This window comes from Pocillopora verrucosa, chromosome 3 (assembly GCF_036669915.1).
Source record: "Pocillopora verrucosa isolate sample1 chromosome 3, ASM3666991v2, whole genome shotgun sequence".
NCBI classification, from domain to species: Eukaryota; Metazoa; Cnidaria; class Anthozoa; order Scleractinia; family Pocilloporidae; genus Pocillopora; species Pocillopora verrucosa.
The window spans coordinates 6,765,003-6,784,620 of record NC_089314.1 but is presented as its reverse complement, the minus strand read 5'-3'; the positions used below and the strand labels follow the sequence as shown (position 1 = coordinate 6,784,620).

Sequence of the window (19,618 nt, the reverse complement as noted above, 5' to 3'; positions counted from 1 at the left end):
TTATTTGCATACGTCATGCCAGGTTTTCATTTCACAAAATAGTCCTAATGCAAGGAGGAAAAAATTTTTTTATCATATTATTAAAATTCATTGGAATTCTTTTCAAAAAGCTCTCAGCAATTTCAATATCGGTCAGTGAGTGGCAAAATAAACCAAATCCGTGTTGAAAATTAAATGGTTTTCAACATCTCATTTGCTGGGTTTAGCAAGATAATATAAACAGAACACTGCTGGGCTGGAGTTGATGATTTCCTTCTGCCTCCGGGCCAAGATTGAAAATAACTTATTACCGAGAAGCCAAATGCTACTGTTGTTCTGTCATAAGGACCAAGCTAAAAACTTAGTTGAATTTGCAACCTAAATGGTATGTTTTGGCCCCAGTTCGGGTGTTTATCTCACGTGTCCTGACTTCTGAGGCCAATCAATTATTCATAGAAGCCGCAGGGCTTTAAAAACTGTTGTTTGAGAAAAAAAAGAGAATTATCCACACAGAGCCGAAGGCAATACTTGGTAAGGAGTAGCAAAGATGTCTTTTGGCAACGCAAGTGCAGGAGAACTACTGTCTGATACAAATACGAGTCAAGGGACGAATTCTAGCGCCAAACAGGAAGTGTTTGGGGGATCTGTTTGTGCTCAAGGTTTCTACTGGCCGATCCACGCACCCTTGATTTTGATTCTCATATCTATTTTGGCTGCCAACTGTGTTGTTATCGTCTTGACGATCTGGAAAGAAACTTTACGGACAGTGAGTAATATGTTCCTGTTTTCCTTGACTCTGTCTGATCTATTGTTTGGTTTAATCGGAATTCCTGTCTTCATGTCCTGTACAGTCACCACCTCCCTTTTACAGTGTACGCTATCCGTGCTTCTTTGGCGATTCACTGCTGTTTCGTCCGTATGTCATCTTTTTATCATTGCTTGTGACCGCTACTTTATTATTTTACATTCTATGAAATACCCTTCAATCGCAACAAAAACCCGTGCCACATGCGTGATAGCGGTAATTTGGTTAGTGGCATTAGCGTCTTCATCCATTCAGTTTGCTTGGTACAAATGGAACAACGACCTAAAAGAACCCAAGGAAGACACAATTCAGATTGACAAAATTTATCTTTTATTGCTGATCATAGTGTTCTTTTTTTTGCCTTTACTGCTGATGTTCTACATTTACAGCTGCATCTTACTTGTTTCTTTTCGACACATCTTCGCCTTTCGTAGACGTCGTAAAAATCTCGACCAACCAGTGCCCTCTATTGCTCACGATTTACGTGGAACCTTTATTTTATTTTTTATGATGCTAATATTCATCGGTTGCTGGCTGCCGTTTTTTCTTCTTATTCTTGAAGATCACATTCTGGAGACTTTCTTTTATATCGTACCAGGATGGGGTTTATGCGTAATCCTTTATCTCCGATTCATTCCCCCAATGGCAAATCCCATTCTATGCGCGTTTTGTAAGCAAGATTATCGCCGTGCCTGGCGTGGTTTAACGCGACGGCAACAATGGCTCAGCCTGAATCTTCGTTTTTTCAAATTTCCTTCCGTCTCTGAAACACGCGACAGAACATGTGACAGAACCCCAACTTCAGTCACACTCGCCGAAAAAACAAACAACAGCGGTGATAGCCTAACTGGTTCAGTGAATATGCTTGCTTTGGAAGTTTATTGACAACGGTTGCCGATGTATGTGTTAATCTTAGATCAGCCTAAAAGGAACCAGTCGTTTCATCTCAAAGCAGCTGGTTAAAAATTCGGTGAACTTGAAAGGACAGTTCATTTAAAGACTATTGGGCAATAGGTGGGTGACTTTCCTTAAACCCTTTAAATCAAGAGCTGATCGTAAATTCTCCCTTCTAACTGCTACACATTTCCTTTTAAATTAGTTACAAGAATTTGGTGTTAGGTCAAGAGATTAACTTCTACCTGACAAGTTTGGGCATTCTTATTACCTGTTTGCTGAATAGTGTATGTATATTATAGGGAGAAGTTACATGTTAATTACCTGTGGGATTTAACGGGTTAAGATATAAACCCTGCAGCTGTGTCAAAGAAACCCACGCATTTGAGTTAATTACGCGTGCGCAAAGTTTTGTACAGCTTTTATCATTTGCGTTCTTAAACGGAGCGAGGGGTTATCTTTTTTATTGAAGCGTTGGAAAGCTATTTTTCCCTTAAGGGATCATTCAGTCAGCAGGGTATGTAATGAAAGGGTAAAGGAGTAGTAATAAGGTAACTGACTGGTTTAAGCTTACCTCGAAGAAAAGCCAAACTTAATTCTTGTCTAAAGTAAGCAGAAAATTCTATTGAAAAACTGAAAACATGATCTAAAAGCTTTATCAAACTAACGTCAGAAACGTTTCTGCGGATGGTAAGGGAATCATCTACCAGTGACATGCACAATAATTATGGCGTTTGTTTTTTTTCCTTCAGTCCTACAAAAAAGCTTCTTTCTCTGACTTTGACATTGTTTTTCTTGAGGTGCATTCCAACCATGTAACTTGCTCTTAAATTCATCTTGGACTATTTTGGTTTGTCAATATTAAAAGCTCCTTTTGGAATGCACTTGAAGAGACACTTTCAATTACGGTGAAGATTTGCACGAGGCCTCTGTATCATTTTTTTTTTTAATTTCTTAAACAGACCTAACGATTCCTCGATAAACCGTAAAATACAATCTAAGATGGCAAACGCTTTAGCTGTAGGACATGATTCAAGTTGTATCGCAACAAAAACTCTTTCATACGCTGTAAAGGCCATTTTCGTTTCCTCAATACTTAATGAAATACAAAAGAAGCACGAATGAAAGGGGTTTGTGATGATGTAAGGGTCCGGTCATTTTGTTTATCACAGGGGGGATGAGGAGATTGGGAGGATTTTGGCTTTTTCGCGATAAGTCTTACCTGACCCCCCTTGAAGTGTAAAATTCCTTTTATCTCCCCTCATTGGTAGTTAATTGGTAGTCAATTTTAAATAGTTCTCACTTTGTTCTCCATTTGCGACCAGTTTTCCCCTCCGTTATCCCTGAAAACTATAGGGTCCCCCGTGTTAAGGATTATTTCTAGTGCCTTTTTACTAAAAGAATTGTTTGTAAGAGCGAACCGGAAGTGCATTTTTACCGGAAATTACGTTACCCGCGGGAAGATTGATTTACAGTTTCAAAATAAAGTCCCCGGATTGAGGGGAGGAGCGCTTACGCCATAGAAAAGAAATCTTGGGTGGATGTTTTTGTCTTTTTTTGCAGGATTTTTTTCAATGGGAACTCTGGACTTTTTTAGGAAGAGGACTGAAAAAATTTAGGAACCTAAAGAGAAACACCCCGAAAACCCCTTCGCCCCCCTCTCAGGCGATAGATGATACTGGGTCCTTAATACTGATGCAAGGTCCTTAATACTGATGTAACGTCCTTAATACTGATGTAACGTCCTTAATACTGATGTAACGTCCTTAATACTGATGTAACGTCCTTAATACTGATGTAACGTCCTTAATACTGATGTAGCGTCCTTAATACTGATGTAACGCTGTCGAAAATGAACTTCTCACAAGTTATCACCTCTGTAGAACGCTCCGGATTCGCAAACAGCTGTGTATTGTAGCAAAGACTGTTCAAATGTTAAACGAAAAGACGAATTAGCTCATAGATATTTTTGACATTATAATTTAGATGGTAAACATCTCCATGTTGATTATTATTATTTAAAACATCGTCCAAAGTAAGTTTATTTCAGCTTTTTAGATGGTGAAATCGAGAGATCATAATTGTGTTGTAATTGGTCATTTTTTGAGGGTTTCTTTCAGGGCGCAAAAATCAGCCATTCTTTAATTTGTTGATCATCACCTCAGAATTGCTTTGTTTTGCGGAAAGGCAGTTAGTTCCTAACGAACTAATTTCATTACTCCTTTCCTTATTTGCGGAGCCGTTTCTTTTGTATTACTGGTTCAGCTATTGAAATTGAAGCGTAATTTATATATCTTACTCAGTGTCAATCAAGTTTAAGAATAAGTAAAAATTAAAGTGCTAAAAAAAATCCTTTTTTTTTTGGTATATTTACTATGAGGTCCTTATAACTAGTTGGTAGCGAAATAAAAGGAATGGAGGAAGGCTGGAGGAGGGGAAGAAGAGGAATGAAAAGAGAGAGAGAGGGGTGGGTGGGAGGGAGGAGAGAAGAAGGATGGGATGGTTGAGAGAGAGAAAGGAAAATGAATAAGGCAAGGGATGTAGGGGGGGGGGAATAACAAATATTAGTTTTGTTGCTAGTTGTACTTTGTTACGTTGTGTGGGGCAGAGTGAGTGCAATAAGAGCGAATGGAAAATTCTCTTTATACTGTTCACACTTCCAACATGAGAGACACTTCAACTTAACTACTTGAAGCTAATAATGGCGAAAGCTTATGTCCCCTGTGTAATGTACTTTTTGTGAACGTAACAAAATGAAAAAAATGAGAAAAGATGCCGGAGCTGACTCTACTAGCCAGCTAGTTTGACATAATGTTACTGTTTTTACCAAGACGATGTTGGTAAAAACTAAAAAGACAAAGAAAAACTTTCAAGAGAATGTCAAACTTACATGTTTATGAGCGGAAGTCTTCATAGCCACAATATTGACAAATGGAGTCGTTCAAAAGATTCTCTCCCTGATTTTTCGTTGCAATATTGCGTCGAGTGCTGTTTACATTTACACATTATCATGATAATAACGATGACAATGACGATGATAATGACGACCATACTGAAAATGTAAATTATGACTTAATGAATAGCAAGGGTTGCATGAAATACCGGTGGCCCGGTGGTTTTCAAGTTTAAAATCAGAGAAAGCAAGAGAGGTTTAGAAAAAGACGTTAAAAATTAAATTGAGCTCCATCGATGAACACAATTAGAATGATGGATAGAATTGCTTCTGTAAGTTCTGAGATTCTCTCCAAAAAAAGTACGTCTGCATTTCGTCTACAAATTGTTTGTCTTGGATGTCCGAATTAGTATTGTTCCAGAGATTCAAAGTGTCATTCTGAAAAAATCCCTGTTTCGCCGGCGTACTCCGAATTTCAAATTATCATCATATTTATCCTTTCTGGTTTATAACTGTGATCGCGGTCGTCGTCAACAGTGGCCTGTACCTGTACCCCTGCAGACTGATTAGCTATGTAATATCTGTAGTTTTCTGGTCCTAACAGCGTCGGTGCCCTACAGGGAATCTGACTGAGTGAACTATATAACTGAATTACCTTGTGACTCGATCATCTCTTTTGAATTCTTAGTGGAAGGATAGACAAGGTCATAAACGCCCTTTTTTGTCCTTTTAAATATCCATCCGAATCATGTTGATTAGTCCGTGCTAGGTTTTACTAATCACCCATTCAGCAGCATTTAACACTAGTTATTTATCATTAAGGAGTTTTTGTAGCACGTTACCCATAGAGCCTTTATGCTACTTTTACTTAGCAACTATTTTATTTTACACCTTTGCCGCTAGAAGTCGGGCGCTTTTTTCAGCTTTTTCCCGTAATTCGCCTCGGAAATTTATTCGAATAACTCCACAGCTTCGCCTGTTATTGCAACAGATGTAAGTTTAATTCATGTACTGTGGTTGCCACAGTTAATTTCTTCAATTTCGCATATTTATTTTGTAATTTTACAATAATTGATATTTGAATATATGGGGATGGGATTTAGCAGTGGACATTCCACGAGGTGGCTCTTCTTGTCCACCGTTTCCAGGTTGAATTGAAATTGGAAATGTTGGTTTTGAGGGGGGAGGAAAATCGGAAGAACCGGAGAAAACCCCTCGGAGCAAGGAAAAGAACCAATAACATACTCAACTACATGTGACACCAGGAATCGAACCCAGGCCACAGCAGTGGGAGGCGAGCGCTTTTACAGCTGCGCCACCCCGTCTCTCCAAATAATGTGTAAAGAAGGCGTCGTTAAAATTTATTAGCATTGGAGCGTCGCTTATAATAGTTACAAGTTGATGTCTTAAAAGGTTGACGGTTGGATTTAAGCTCATTTGTTGGTGCATGAACACTCACATTATCGACCATTAGACGGTTGACGGTTATTTTTTTAATGAAACGACAGTTTATCTATTGTAACCTAGGTCTCAATAACAGTAGGATAAAATGCTGAATAGACCAGGCTAATAAAAACATTATTGACAAGTACAAGGAAACATTTTTATCTCGAAGACTGCGGCCTTCCCTGAAACACAGCTACGCACTTCGCACAAATATTTCTGATATAAATAATTTTCTTGTTTCTTATGCCCAGACTCCGCTACCTCAGGAGCCGAGTTTTACGAAATGTCTAAATTATTTAGCCTAGCTCCATTCTTGGTCTACGAAAAATTTCTGACATTTTTCATGGTGGATGGGTATATGACTTTCAGCTATTCGACAGTTGACGGTTCACCTTGTTCACAACCTCTTTGTAGTCCTGTCAGGTATTCAATGTAGCAATTACTTAAGGCAATGCAGCCATATTCAAAACAGGATTCTGTAATCACCATGTGCAGCTGCAGTTTTTACAAAAGACAATCAAATCATCCTTGGCTCTTGGCTCTTTCTTTTAACAATTCGGCCAGTAAATATGAGCTGCTCCAGTGTCTACTCAAGGTTAAACCATTTTCTTGAGATCCAGTTTTTAAATTTAAAAATTTGCACCAATGTTTACTTTTCTTTAACCTTGAATTCATAAAATATTCCATTGTTAGCCACGCAACTCGTCGTCGTGCACCTGTAGCTGGCAACTATGTAAAACTTGTTAAATGCGGTGGTGCATCGGTGAGGGAGTATAACAAGATAAAGCAGTAAAGAGTTTGTAGCTTAGATACTCCTTACGTGTAGTTTTAAACATGCAATCTCGTCTTCCGGGTACGTCGGTTGTGGTGACTAACGTTTCGAAAACGTCTGCAGAAGTCATCGTCAGAGTCAAGGGAAAAAGATGCAGTCATTTGATCCTGTTGGCGGAAACTTATTGGTCAATTATTCTGTGATGTTAGTAGCTGCAAGACTCAAGTTTCATAATTCGTTCGTGATCGGTCATTTGCGAACCGTCTGTGACGTTAGGTCATTGTTTGTATGGTGTCGCTGGTTATTGTGATCGGTTGAGAGAAGTCTGTTGCAAGCAAGAGGACCAGCTTTTTAGACCCTATAAGTCAGCATCGGAAACCAGGTTTGTGAGCATCGTTAGGCTGTAAAGTTTCAATGGTTGTCAGGGTTCAGCACTTTAGTCTTCTTGAGCCTGAGTATTTTGCGCAGTTGAGTTCGTTTTAAAGCGTGGGAGGCGGGTCACGCTTGAGTTCTTTGTAAGTTTGTTCGTCGCTTACTAGTGCTTCTTTTTTATCGTAAAGGACGTAAAGGCCATGCAACTTTGTCCACAACAGCAGTAATTCCTTTTTCAGCTGTTAGGACAACGTTCAATGTCCTAATCGTGTTTTAGACGTCTTGGTGCTTGTTTTCCGTCCACAGTAGTCAAGATGCTGTCATAATATTTCAGAGATAATCAGTTTTTTACGGTAATCGAGCCAGATGAGCTATGGACAATTTTGAAATAGTATCTTGGCCGTGAATTGTGCTTGCGAAGTAAAGGGTTTGTTTCAGTCTTCTACTTATCATGCGGCTCCTTGGCAACAACTGGTTTTAATGGTGCCAGCTGGTTGATTACCATAGTTCGGGGTGTTGTTCGTTTTAGATGGTCGGTTTTGCTATAATTTCCAACAGCATTGGGTCACGTTCTCCGGTTTCCCACCCCCTGCAGTTTTTGCTTTTCGTTTGGCTGAGATCATTGCTAGAGCACGTACAGTAATGTCCGACTAAAATTTAAAAAAATGAGAGAAATTGTCTTCCCGTTTTAAAGAGCAGAGCCTGTGGATTGAAAAAGTTCTTAACCCTTCAGCTCCCATGAGTGACCAAGAGAGAATTTCTCCTTACAATTTTATTATACCTTTACGCAGTCAAGTGATGAGAAAAAAGAAAAATATAAATTGGGGGATTATCAGTTGATCCAGTACCAAATTCTTCAGACCTATATCATGTGAATTGTAGGACAGACAGTAAGGGGAACTGCTAATTAGATCTTGGGATTGAAAGGATTAAAAATGTTAGAAGATAAGATAACTTTGCTTGCAAGGAACTTAATAGCATGAAAATAACGTCAGGTAAATGCAACAAAAAGAAATTTCAAGAGGATATTGAATATTGAGAAGAGCGATCAAAAATCCTTTTGGTAATAACAACAGATTTATTTGTCTTTTCCACATTCGAAGTACAGTGTATAATCTTTGTATACATCCTGCGGATGTGCGAAATTACTTTTCCAATTAAATCTTTTCAGAAGGAAAACAGATAACTGTTAGCATAGCTTAAATATTATGATCCCGAAAGCCGAGCGCCAGTAAGTAGACACTGTGTTCTGTTTTAAATATCCTAATTGAAATTCTTTCTATCTTTTTTTTAATTTTAATTTGGTTTTCTGTAGATGTTTTGTTCTTTTTTTTTTTTTTTTACTTTTCTCGAGTTTTCCGTCTTCCTTTTCTTTTTTTTTTCCGCAAAGTTTTCAAGTATAGTGGTTACTTCTGAATCGGATATTGAATCAGAAAGCTAATGATCAAAAGCAACCGGAATGATTTTGCGGATGTCCAGTTGTCAAGGTTATGTTTCATATTTGATTTTATATTGATATTCTAACAGAGAATAAGAATATCAAAGCGTTAGTATAATTCAATCTGTTGTAATCCAATCGTAAATTCAAACTTTCATGTTATAACAAAAGATTCCATTTCAAATCGTGAGTAACATTTCTTTCCTAAGCTTGAAGAAAAGAAAGTTGTAAATTAGATGGAATTCTCTCCACTGAAACTCAACTGTGAAAGAAAATGTTAATTTTGATTCCTTTATCTGATAACATGTCTAAAAGGCATCACTCACGCTGCAACGAACAATCCATTTTAAATCGCACACTTATATTTATTTCCCAAACTAGAAAAAAAAATTGTTAATCAATGGTATCCTCTTCATTGGAACTCATCTGAGAAAGAAATTGTTAAGTTTGATTCGATTATCTGATAATATGTTTAAAAGGCATCGCTCACCCTGCGACAATAATTGACATACAGAGTCAAGTTGTAAGAACTTATAAGCATATTTGTTCACGGTGTACCACAACTGCAGCGGGCATATTCGTTTTCCGTCTCAATAATAATTCTTTTAGTGCTCGACGAAAATCCTTTTTAGCTAGTGTGCACAAAATCGGGTTTGATATGGGAGGAATGAGCCCCACAAATACCAACAGACGCTGCATATGCAGTTGCATGGTCGTATTTTCAGAATCATTCATGTGGTCGTTCAGCATCGCGACGAAATACGGCAACCAACAGCTTGCGAAAATTACAATCGCGATTACCAACACACTACGGCCCCGCCATTCATGACTTTGAGGTTGACAGGGCTGTTGAACAATGTTACTCATTTTATGATGACTGTTTTTACGCTTGACTGAAATGTAGAAAATGCGGCCATAAATGCTGCACATAGACAAAAGAGGCAGAGCAAAGAAAATTACGAGACAAGCTAGGCTGTAGTGTTTATTAAATTCATTTGTGATGTTTTCGGAGTCTGTAACAGCAACTTGATAAAAAATATACCAAGACAACTGAATGACGGAAGCCACCGAAGAAAAAAGCCAAACAGTAACAACGGCGAAGAGTGCTCGTCGTTTCGTTACAAGACCATGGTATTCCATATAGTGAACTATAAATATATAACGATCCACTGCGATTAGTAGAACATGGCAGACAGAGGAAATGGCTGTAAATCGAATGAAAATTGTAGAGGACACGCAAACGTCTATAATATCTGTATCCAAACAAATAGCGAAAAGAGGAATTCCTACTAGACCAGACAACAAATCTGAAATTGCCAGCGATCCAAGGAACATGTTGGTGCGGAGAGTTCGCAGTGTTCTCTTTTTGTGAAGTAAGAACATGACGAAGCTATTGACTATAACAACCAGCAGGCACACGAGGGATAAAAGTAGAATTAATGATAGAGGGAGAATCTCGGGTCGCTCGTGATCAGAGTTTGTCTGGAAGCTTGAATTACTGTCTTCACCACTTGAATTGCGCGCACTGGATGATCCACCAAGTAACAGCGACATTTTACAATTTTGCTCTGATCTGCAAAGCTTGATTTCCTGATTCACTTTGTAAAAATTAGATGCTCCAAATCATTTTTTTTCGTGCATGACAGGCGGGTAATTTAACCTAATCGCATTCCGCTCACGACAGATCAAAAGATAGGTTTTGACGGAAGAGGAACTAAATTAACATTTGTCAAAAACACTTCATAATGCCAGATGATAGACAATAAAGGTGGGCTGCTTAATTCAAATGTCGCCTTTTAGATAAATATATGCTCTCTTCTATATGATGCACTGCATGGGTCTTCTCTAGAAGATAACTCGGTTTGCTTTTTTTTTGTTGAAATGAATCTATCTTTTCATAGATCGCGAATTTAGTTTGTCAATATCTTTAAAATTAGTTTGCTTGAAAGTTTACATGACGTTGAAATATCAAATGAGGATTCTGAAAAGCTTCATACAATGATTATCATTGGAAATATTATGAAATTGATTATTTAGGGGAAATCATAAGTTGCCTTAATGTGAACAAACAAATTGTTAACATCCTCACTAAAATGGATTTTTTCGAACCATAAAGAGGAGTATTGCCGCAGGAATGAAATGTTTAAAACGTCCTTTCATTGCAGTATGAAGTAATATTCGTTCCTTTGAGAGAACATTTCGTGAGACAACATTTTGAGACATTCCCAAGCGCTGGTTAACATATTTTTCAATTTGCACGAGAGAGTTTTAAATCATTTATGTTCAAATGAAATATTATAATCTACTTTTGGCAGCACTCCTTGAATCTTGAATCCATTTCCGTCAAACCTTTCCATGTTTTAATTTTTTTGGCCGTTAATGGTTTTGTGTTGTGATGCTTTTACCGGTGTTAGAGAAAAGCTTCATCATCAAGCAATACATCACATTTAGTTTAAAGTATTCTTGATTCAATTATGTCGGAGTTAATTTAAATATTATGGCACTGAAATGATGAAATGCACCTGGAGGAGACGATAACATCAAATCCTGACGTGTCACGATTTGTTCATCAGCAATTATGCTTGTGGTGTGAATCGGTAACAATAAGAAAAAAAACCAAAATTTATCTTCAGAGGTCACTTTTAGGGAGGTTTAATGTGAGGACTTAGGAAGCATGAAAAAACTTCCAGGATGACATTAAATTGACCAGGGAATAATAGAGCCCCTCTCAGGCTAAATTAGGAAAAGTATTAAATCAGATTGTAATTATGCAAGTAAGAATTTAGAATATCACATTTGATCAAAAGAACGACCGAGTTTGGAGTTGATGAAGGGATCATAACCAAAACTCTAATAACGCCTCTGTTGGCTTCGACGTGTTATGTTCACTGATGAGCTTAGTTCCCTTTGTCAGTCAAAAAAGCATATATTGGCCCGCATATGCAGCACAGCAGCTTCAAATAAGTAAACTTTAACTTTGACATCGAAAATAGGGGCGGAGACAATTCTCAAGGATGAAAAAAGATATTTTGATTCTAGTTTTTTTTGTTTTGATTTTTATTATTGTAGTTGGAAAAATAGATTAAGTCTATGTTGATGGAAAGTGGTTTAATTAATTCTAGCTTCACAATGAAAGGAAAGTAGAAAAAAAAGAAAAAAAAGAAGGGCAGGGAAAGAATACCAAAACAATCTTTCTTCAGGTGGACAGATCAAAGAAGATGGAAGTTAGATAGATATTAGACCTGACAAGAGATTAGAAGGAGCAAGTTATGTAAAAAAATCCTATTTATGAAATGGTAATTATTAACCTTTCAATCGGATGATCGAGAACCACGAAGTGACATGAATTTTACTGCAATACTGATTCAATTATCACTGCCATGAAAGCCGTAATTAAGCGTCCCGCTCAGGAAGAAATCTCCAGAGTAAGCTTACTGTGTTTCAGAATAGCGTTGAATGGCTACCAAAACTCACAGAAGTTTTTTGGGCGAGTGGTATTATGTCAATTTTCTTCTTTAGTGTTAGTGAGACAATTTGAGTGTGTACTTATGATACATTAGCCTGACCGAAATGACAAGAATCAATTCAATATCTGTAGTCTACGGTATACATTAACATTTTTAATAAAATGTTGGTACCATACAAAAATCGTTGAAAATAACACCCTTCACTTGTGAAAAATTAGATCATTGCCATAAGACCCAGAAAATATACATACGACAAAATAAAACAAATGAATGTTTTCAATTCCACGGGCAATATTTAAGTATTAAACAACAGTTCAAGTATCAAGCTTGCTTCTACTTCATGCACTCTTCTACTTCTGAGAGACGTGACAATTTTGATCGAAGAGAATATGGTAGCCTTTTGACAGCAGCTCAGTTGAACAAGAACAATACGCTGATCATTAGCTTCTTCGGTATCATATTCACTGCTAGTGGACAGACGTCTCTCAAACAGCATTTCATCTAAAAACTCCACTTTTCCTGAAAATTCAGTTCACCTTAGAAGCAAAAAAAGACATGCGTATATTCTTAACTTAAAAAGCACCTGATTTATTGAGTTTGTATGCGTATCAAAGTTATTCCTGCCGATTTTAAAATATCATATCGTATTAATTTTCTTCCGATGACCTGAACGTGTTCGTCACGAGGTGCTCATTCATTGAGTTTAAAATATCGGCTTTTATCACGTTTCTAGAACTTCACATTTGCATTTACGACTCTAACATATTCGAGAAAATAGTCACTTGTTGGTCGATGTAATTTTGTCTGCGCGGGTTTTAAGGGATCGTGTTACAGCGTGCTTTTTGCCTTTATAGGTGCAAACATGAAAATGATTCTCCACAGGAGAGCTTCTTTAACAATTTGGAAATGGCATCAACTAATTCATTTTACTCAGTCATTGTTTGCTTTCGATTCAAGTGTTAGCGTTTCTTTTTTAAATGATAGCATTTTGAAGGCTAAAAAAAGCATCACCATGTTTAAATGAAGCTCTGCAGGGAACTTGGATGTTGAAGATCGTAGGAATAAATCCATTTTTCTGTTTTTCTAAACAAATTTGGCTTCAAGTTCCTTTTTAAATCAGATGAAATTGATTTTTTTATTTAAGTACATAGGATGTCACCCAAAGGTTTACTCAGAGATAAATTAAAGAATAGGCAGTTTGTTTCAGTTTGTTTCTTCTTCCTTTCACTAAACTCTCGCAGTTATTAACATAAGCTTTTGAGGACTGTGTCACCGGAACTCAGGCAAAGGACCAAACTAAAGCCTAATGGATGAATTCATGTCCTGAAGTTTTTTTTAGGAAGCTACTGTTTGTGTTTCGTCGGCCGGCGCTTCGACTGTCTTTGACTCGCGCGCCGACAAAGCGCGAAATCAATTTAAAGCATGCTGAAAGTCTAAACCGCAACTGTTATGATTTTTTGCGAGTTTTACTGCTGGTGGCATGGAGACAAAACACATGAAGTTAGTATTTCCAACCAATAGAATTCAGCTTTGATAGGCAAGAATTATATTATTTACAACAATAAATATTCATAATGAGAGGCAGTGCAGAAGTGTTGGTACATTCGGTACTTCTTTATCATCAGAAAAACAAAACTGCCGGAGTACTCAAAGCATACACTGGTAAGCTAAGCTTTTGACCGATGTTAGTTGAAATTACTTTAAAAGTCTTTGAAATATTTCAAGTCTTTGATAGTCTCTACCAGACTCAACTGTTTTGTCACCTAGTATTTCCTTTCTGTGCACAATATCCCGTAAAAAAAACTCAGTTTAAGGAATTTTCCACGTTGTTTACGTTCGTGTCAAGTTTTACCTTTTCTCCAAGCTGACCTGCTCCTTCCACTTCGCATTTCAAAGAAACGTTTTAAGCTGAAGTAAAACGAAAGCATCATCTCAGCCGGTTTAATATCTTCGACACTATCAAGATATTGTCATCGACAATTTTCCCGAAATTGTTAGTTTTTATTCAAATCTCATAAACTCTGTGTGACAAACTGAATATGCTTTTTAAAGGGAGTCCAATTTGTGGAAGGATAACAGGTGAATGAGGCTTTTTGTAGTGAGGAAGAGGTTCATGTGGGCAGGCTCATGAAGGTAATAGGCGGTATGTCAAAGCTGCCTACACTCATGCGATTGATGATCAGCGGAGATGCAAAGCTTAAAGCGTCCAACTTGAAAATTAATGAAAATTAACGAGAAGTTAGTCCCAGTGCAACTACTCAACTACTTATGCAAATACGGTCATGGCAGATTTACAAGTGTTTCCTATGTTTACAGCTCGTGCCTCAGGGTCGGCGTAAAATGACATTGCATATTTAATGCTCAAATTTAACACTGCAAAACTTTTATTATTCATAGCAATGAGCTGATCACAAAGAATCTTAGTCAGTCCAATCAATATCGATATTCAGCGAACAGACGACCAGGTCTTATATCAATAGACGAATGAGAAAAAAAAAGTGCTAGCGTAAATCGAGCTTAAGTGAAACATTCGGGCCTTTTGCTAATTAGCTGCATTTTCTCTCAGACAGAAATAAGTTTCATAAACCTTAATTTCGCCTTGAATGATATAATGGATAAAGATCTGTCGGAAAGCAAGGAAAGAAAGTGTATTGCTTGCGTTTATTTACCCAAAAAAGTGATAATTAAATTTCCTTTTAACTTAACACAAACAAAACAAAGCGTGAACAAATAAGACCGGATCACCTCAAATGATCTTTACAGCTAGTTCGTCTTGGTTGCTTTGTTAACCTTGGCATGGTTTGACTAGTTGCTATGTTAACCATTGAGATCGCGCTGGGAAGTCAGTAGTTGAGGTAAAAGTATTGTTACTTATCTTTTGATCTTTTGCTTGAATCATGTTTAATATGATATGGCTCGTAGGTAGTGAAAGAAAGGGTGTTTGGTACAGTTATTCTTGAGCATTGAGCTTGAGGGTAAATTTCAGAACGCAAAAACAACAATAAAAGACATCCTGCTTGCTGGTTTAATATAAGAATACGAGCAATCCGCAAAATGCCGCTTGCAATACATGTTAAAATATCGAATAAGGAATTTATTATTCCGCCATTTACTCCATTTTCTCGTATTTTGGCTTCTAGTATTAGAAATACATACAACCGAGAATTTTCTTGAAATCGTATCGATTTGATAAAGTGCGCGCGGAAGACAAAAACAACGAGATCGAAGTTATCGAAGTGTCCTTTCTGAAACGAAAAAAAACATTTCGTCTATAATTTCTTCATTTAATAAAGTCGAGCCTTAAGAAGGTAAGCTTGGATCGTTTGGTTTGGCCATGTTGTTGCTCCGCTTTCTGTCCGTATTTTTTTGCCCTTTTCTGCAGTGTAATAACATGGCATATTCTGCACGTACTGTTGCCCTTTTATGGTAAAATGGCATAAAAGTGGAACAATAAACTACACAAGTGCAATTTCATGCATCAACCGCAAAATCGCGCTAAAAGCGATAATAGACAAAACAATCCAGTAGGTGCTTAAATAAGAGCAGATGGCAAGCTGGATAAATAAAAATAATACTCTCACAAATTTAATGGACGGGCAATAACACTTACAGGATGAAAGGGAAATAGAAAACAGCTCAAATATTCATACCTGGGAAAAAATTATTAGTAAGGGTTCTGTAGTAATGACACGTGCATATACAGGTACCTAGGAGTTCGGTCATAAGAAGAATCAGTGCAATTAGGTCATGGAAGCTATTAACTTTTAGGAAAATGTATTTAGTTTGTGTTTTTACCTTACAGAAGTAAAGTTTAAGTAAAAAATGTCATATGTCACACTATACTTAACCTTGCCAATCATAGCTAGAGAACTTTATGTTTCAGTGTCATGAGATTTCAGTTTTTTTCCTTTTGAAAGAAGCGAAAAAAGAGAGAATCTCATCAGAGTGATATATTGTTTTATTTTTTAAGAAAATTGAGCACTTTTTTTTTTATTAAATCTGGGAAATGTGGTGATGCCTTAATTGAAAAGCTGAAGGTCATGGAGCCACAAAGTCTACAATTCCTTAAATGATCGGAGGGCAACAGACAGAATCCAAAAAAAAATTGACCTTATTAAGATTGAAACCCTGAAGGTAAGCAAACTAGATTCATATTTTCAGTTCGATCAGACAGGCAGTGAAAGTGGTATTTCGTTCTTGTCCTATAATTTCTCTTTGATTTTGTTGGGTAAAAGGAGGACTTTTCTGCTGAGAGCGTCAAGTAGAAACCGTTTTCTTGACCAAATTTTAAGAACGCATTCATCGCTTCCGAAAACCGCAAATAAAAATGAATGTTCCTAATACATGCATGTCTCCGTGTACTTTTAGCCATGATTCCTTAATAATATATCAAATGACACGTCAATATCACCACACTAAATGAAGGATCAGGTCACATGGCACATGGGTTAACCCTGGAAAGCCGGTGATGAATTATTCAAGATATTTTATCACAATAAGGTATCCACAGAGGAAACGTCACAATTCATACCCTGCAAAACATGATGCTTGCGTATTAAAGATCTTTAAACGATTTACATACTCCCTTTTATCTTGTTTTTCCTCTTGGCCAGAAAATGTCGTAGAAGGAGTTAATTAAGTTACTTGTCGAACCGGTTGACTTCAAAGAAAAACCGACCATACTTATTTTTACCTGAGTCCAAAGACTCAATTAAAATGTTGTAATTGTATGTTTCAACACTACGTACAAGCAAATTAACTCTTATCTTCATATATTCCATTTTCAAATTTAGCTCTTAATAGTGGTTTCATATCAATGCAGCCCTTTAGAAAGTTTGTTATAGTGTCATGTTACATATTCTTATAAGGGCCGTTCTTTCCCACCAGTGATTGATTAACACGCCGAGCTGAGAGGAACAAGAACTGTATCATTACAGGATTACGTGGTTTCTTCACTAACATGTCTAACGTTTCCTCATCGCCCAGCGAATTCAATTCAAGTTTGGTCGGGAAAGCCTCAACCAATGGAACTGAACCTGAAAATGAATTCAAACTTCTGACTTCACCACTGATTATTTTGATGTCCTTCATGTGCCTGTTGATTGTTTCCGAAAATGGTCTCATAATCTTTTTAATGTGCAGAAAGAAGATATTGAGAACACTTACCAACATGTTTCTTACTTCGCTGGCGCTTTCAGATCTTACATCAGGTCTAGCGAGAATGCCTCTGCTCTTCATTTGCATGGAGATGGACGTCAGTATCATTGTCTGCGTGGCCTCTGCTGTGTTTAATCGATTCACAGCCATCTCCTCAGTTTGCCATGTCTTGCTCATCGCTGCAGATCGCTATATCTTTATTGTTCATGACATGAAGTACCGTGCTTTTGTAACAAAGAGACGAGCAGTGGTTGCCACTATTGCTGTGTGGCTGATTTCAATTCTAGCCTCTGTCGTTCAGTTGTCTTGGTATATTTTTCATGGATTAGAGATCGGTGATCGAAATGCCTTTATGGATGATCTAAACAAGCAGTACGGCCTTGCTTGCATCGTCCTGTTCTTTGCTGGTCCTTTTTTGTTGATATTTTATATCTATGGTCGTATTTTTTACATTTCCTATAAACTCAACCAAAATGACCGTAAGAGGATCAGAACTTATAATTATAAGCAGCCCAGTGGATCTCTGCGTCATGAGTGGAGGGGTCGTAGTGTGTTGTTGATCACGTTGATAATTTTTGGCGGCTGTTGGCTGCCTTACTTCTTCGGCGTATTACACGATCACATGAGTTCCTCAGAAGATTCTACCCTACCAATATGGTCTCAGCGTCTGCAAATTTGCCTTGGTTTTATTCCAATGATGTTAAACCCGATTTTGTGCACTTTGGCGAAAAAGGATTTTCGTCATGCACTCAAGGAGATTGTAATAGGTCGTAATTCTTTGCGTCATTTTAATCAAGATATTTCTCTACAGACAACCCGCGAGAGATTCAGAACCATAGATAGCGAATCTGAACGAAACTGACAGAAACAACATCTGTGGGTTTCACTCTCCGAGCAGTTTACTTAACTTTGACAGTTCTGATCAGAAACACTTACGAATATGACACCTTCATTGTCATTTGAAAGAAAAAGGGCGCAAACAATATTTCTTTTGTTTGCACAACGATAATCCTAGCACAAAACAGCATTTGAGAATCATTTTAAGTAGATATAATTATCCTCTGGAAATTGATATAGGTGCTGCTAATTTTTAGGCTGCCGATTCTGACGGGACGAAGAAAATTAAAACGATAACATATTTCAATTGACAGAAAGAAGAATTTCCATTGTCAGTCGAATACCAGACCTTAAGTATTACGTTCGGTGAGAGACTGATGACTCAGATCCTCTGACCACTGCATGAACTTCCTACGTGCCTGATAAGAATTGGCAAAATTCAGAAACGCATCGCTGATTAGAAAAAATGCGACTTTCTGGACACGTGGATTTATATATTGCCTACAATCATTTAGAAGATGATAACGATGTACTCCAAGTTTCCTTTCCAGTGAAAAATTGTAAGTTAATCATGTTCACCAAGGCAATATATCACTCATATTACCAAGTACTATCACTTGGTAAAATTAAACTTCATCTGTTCACGGTTTTTGGCAATAAACCCTCAGTTTTAAAACTGTATAACAGGTTACCCATCTATTGTACGTTTTTTCAAGGTTACGTGGCGTATGAAATAATTTTTTTCCTTTTCTTCTGCCTTCTTCATTAATTTCTATTGTGTTTGGAAAGTGCGAACAACATAATAATTTAAGAGGGAGTGTGAACATAAGATCGATCAATTTGTGAGATATAAGATATCGTCCAGTGGCATTATTATACGAAGCATCCATTAGTTACTCACTAACTCTGCCCAGGTCATATGTGCTTGATTCTTATTCCGTACTTTACTTTTAGTTCGCTTTCAAACTGAGAATTCCCTATTGTCATTTATCCCCCCTCCCCCCCCCCCCCTCCCTCCATACAGCTTTGCTGGTTCTGGTGGCAAACAATAAAGATGGTGTTGTATGTTATGTAGAATGTCGTTTGATGGTGCTTTGGATTATGTTATAAATGAAGGATCAGAGGAGCACTTTACCCACGAGTTTAAACCGAAACATCGAAAAAAAATAAGAATATATATAGAATAATAATAATAATAATAATACTAATAATAATAATTATCGTACTTCATTTATATAGCGCCATTTCCAGCGATGTCCAATAGCGCTTAACAAAAATGTTCAAAATGTTACAGATATCACAAGTATTGATCATAATATTTAAAAATTACATTGCGCCGCAACGGCTAAAATATAAAACAACAAATTAATAAAAACTTAAAATATAAAGCTGAAATATCAAAGGGCTAATATTATATAAAAACGACTAAAATATAAAAGAACTAATTTAAAAACGCTTTCCTAAAAAGATAAGTCCTCAGTTTTTTCTTGAAATCGTTCAGACTTTCACAAGATCTTATTCCTAGTGGAATGTCATTCCACAACTGTGGTGACGCTAC

The 19,618-nt window shown here is 37.1% G+C and overlaps 3 protein-coding genes across 7 annotated transcripts; 2 read left to right on the top strand and 1 right to left on the bottom strand.

Annotated features, from left to right (window-relative positions):
• The first annotated feature begins 172 nt into the window (after positions 1 to 172).
• LOC131777401 (histamine H2 receptor-like) lies at positions 173 to 3,847 on the top strand. Its single transcript, XM_059093694.2, has one exon. The coding sequence runs from the start codon at positions 527 to 529 to the stop codon at positions 1,667 to 1,669; it is 1,143 nt and encodes a 380-aa protein (XP_058949677.2). The 5' UTR covers positions 173 to 526; the 3' UTR covers positions 1,670 to 3,847.
• Positions 3,848 to 7,004: 3,157 nt separating this feature from the next.
• LOC131777381 (beta-2 adrenergic receptor) lies at positions 7,005 to 19,046 on the top strand. Of its 5 annotated transcripts, XM_066164286.1 has the most exons (3): positions 13,577 to 13,728; positions 16,098 to 16,200; positions 16,954 to 19,046. In XM_066164286.1, exon 3 carries the CDS (start codon positions 17,027 to 17,029, stop codon positions 18,083 to 18,085), a length of 1,059 nt encoding a protein of 352 aa, XP_066020383.1. In that variant the 5' UTR covers positions 13,577 to 13,728; positions 16,098 to 16,200; positions 16,954 to 17,026; the 3' UTR covers positions 18,086 to 19,046. The 5 variants fall into 5 exon arrangements, with proteins under 5 accessions (XP_066020385.1, XP_066020384.1, XP_066020383.1 ...); XM_066164288.1 differs by lacking the exons at positions 13,577 to 13,728; positions 16,098 to 16,200 and adding an exon at positions 7,005 to 7,171; XM_066164287.1 differs by lacking the exon at positions 16,098 to 16,200 and having other exon boundaries at positions 13,576 to 13,728.
• LOC131777395 (beta-2 adrenergic receptor-like) lies at positions 8,545 to 10,212 on the bottom strand. The gene has a single exon (XM_059093688.2). The coding sequence runs from the start codon at positions 10,151 to 10,153 to the stop codon at positions 9,131 to 9,133; it is 1,023 nt and encodes a 340-aa protein (XP_058949671.2). The 5' UTR covers positions 10,154 to 10,212; the 3' UTR covers positions 8,545 to 9,130.
• Positions 19,047 to 19,618: the final 572 nt, after the last annotated feature.

Bases quoted from the DNA above. Each gene is read 5' to 3' on its own strand.
- LOC131777401 (XM_059093694.2), top strand. From the start codon at position 527: ATGTCTTTTGGCAACGCAAGTGCAGGAGAACTACTGTCTGATACAAAT.
- LOC131777395 (XM_059093688.2), bottom strand. From the start codon at position 10,153: ATGTCGCTGTTACTTGGTGGATCATCCAGTGCGCGCAATTCAAGTGGT.
- LOC131777381 (XM_066164288.1), top strand. From the start codon at position 17,027: ATGTCTAACGTTTCCTCATCGCCCAGCGAATTCAATTCAAGTTTGGTC.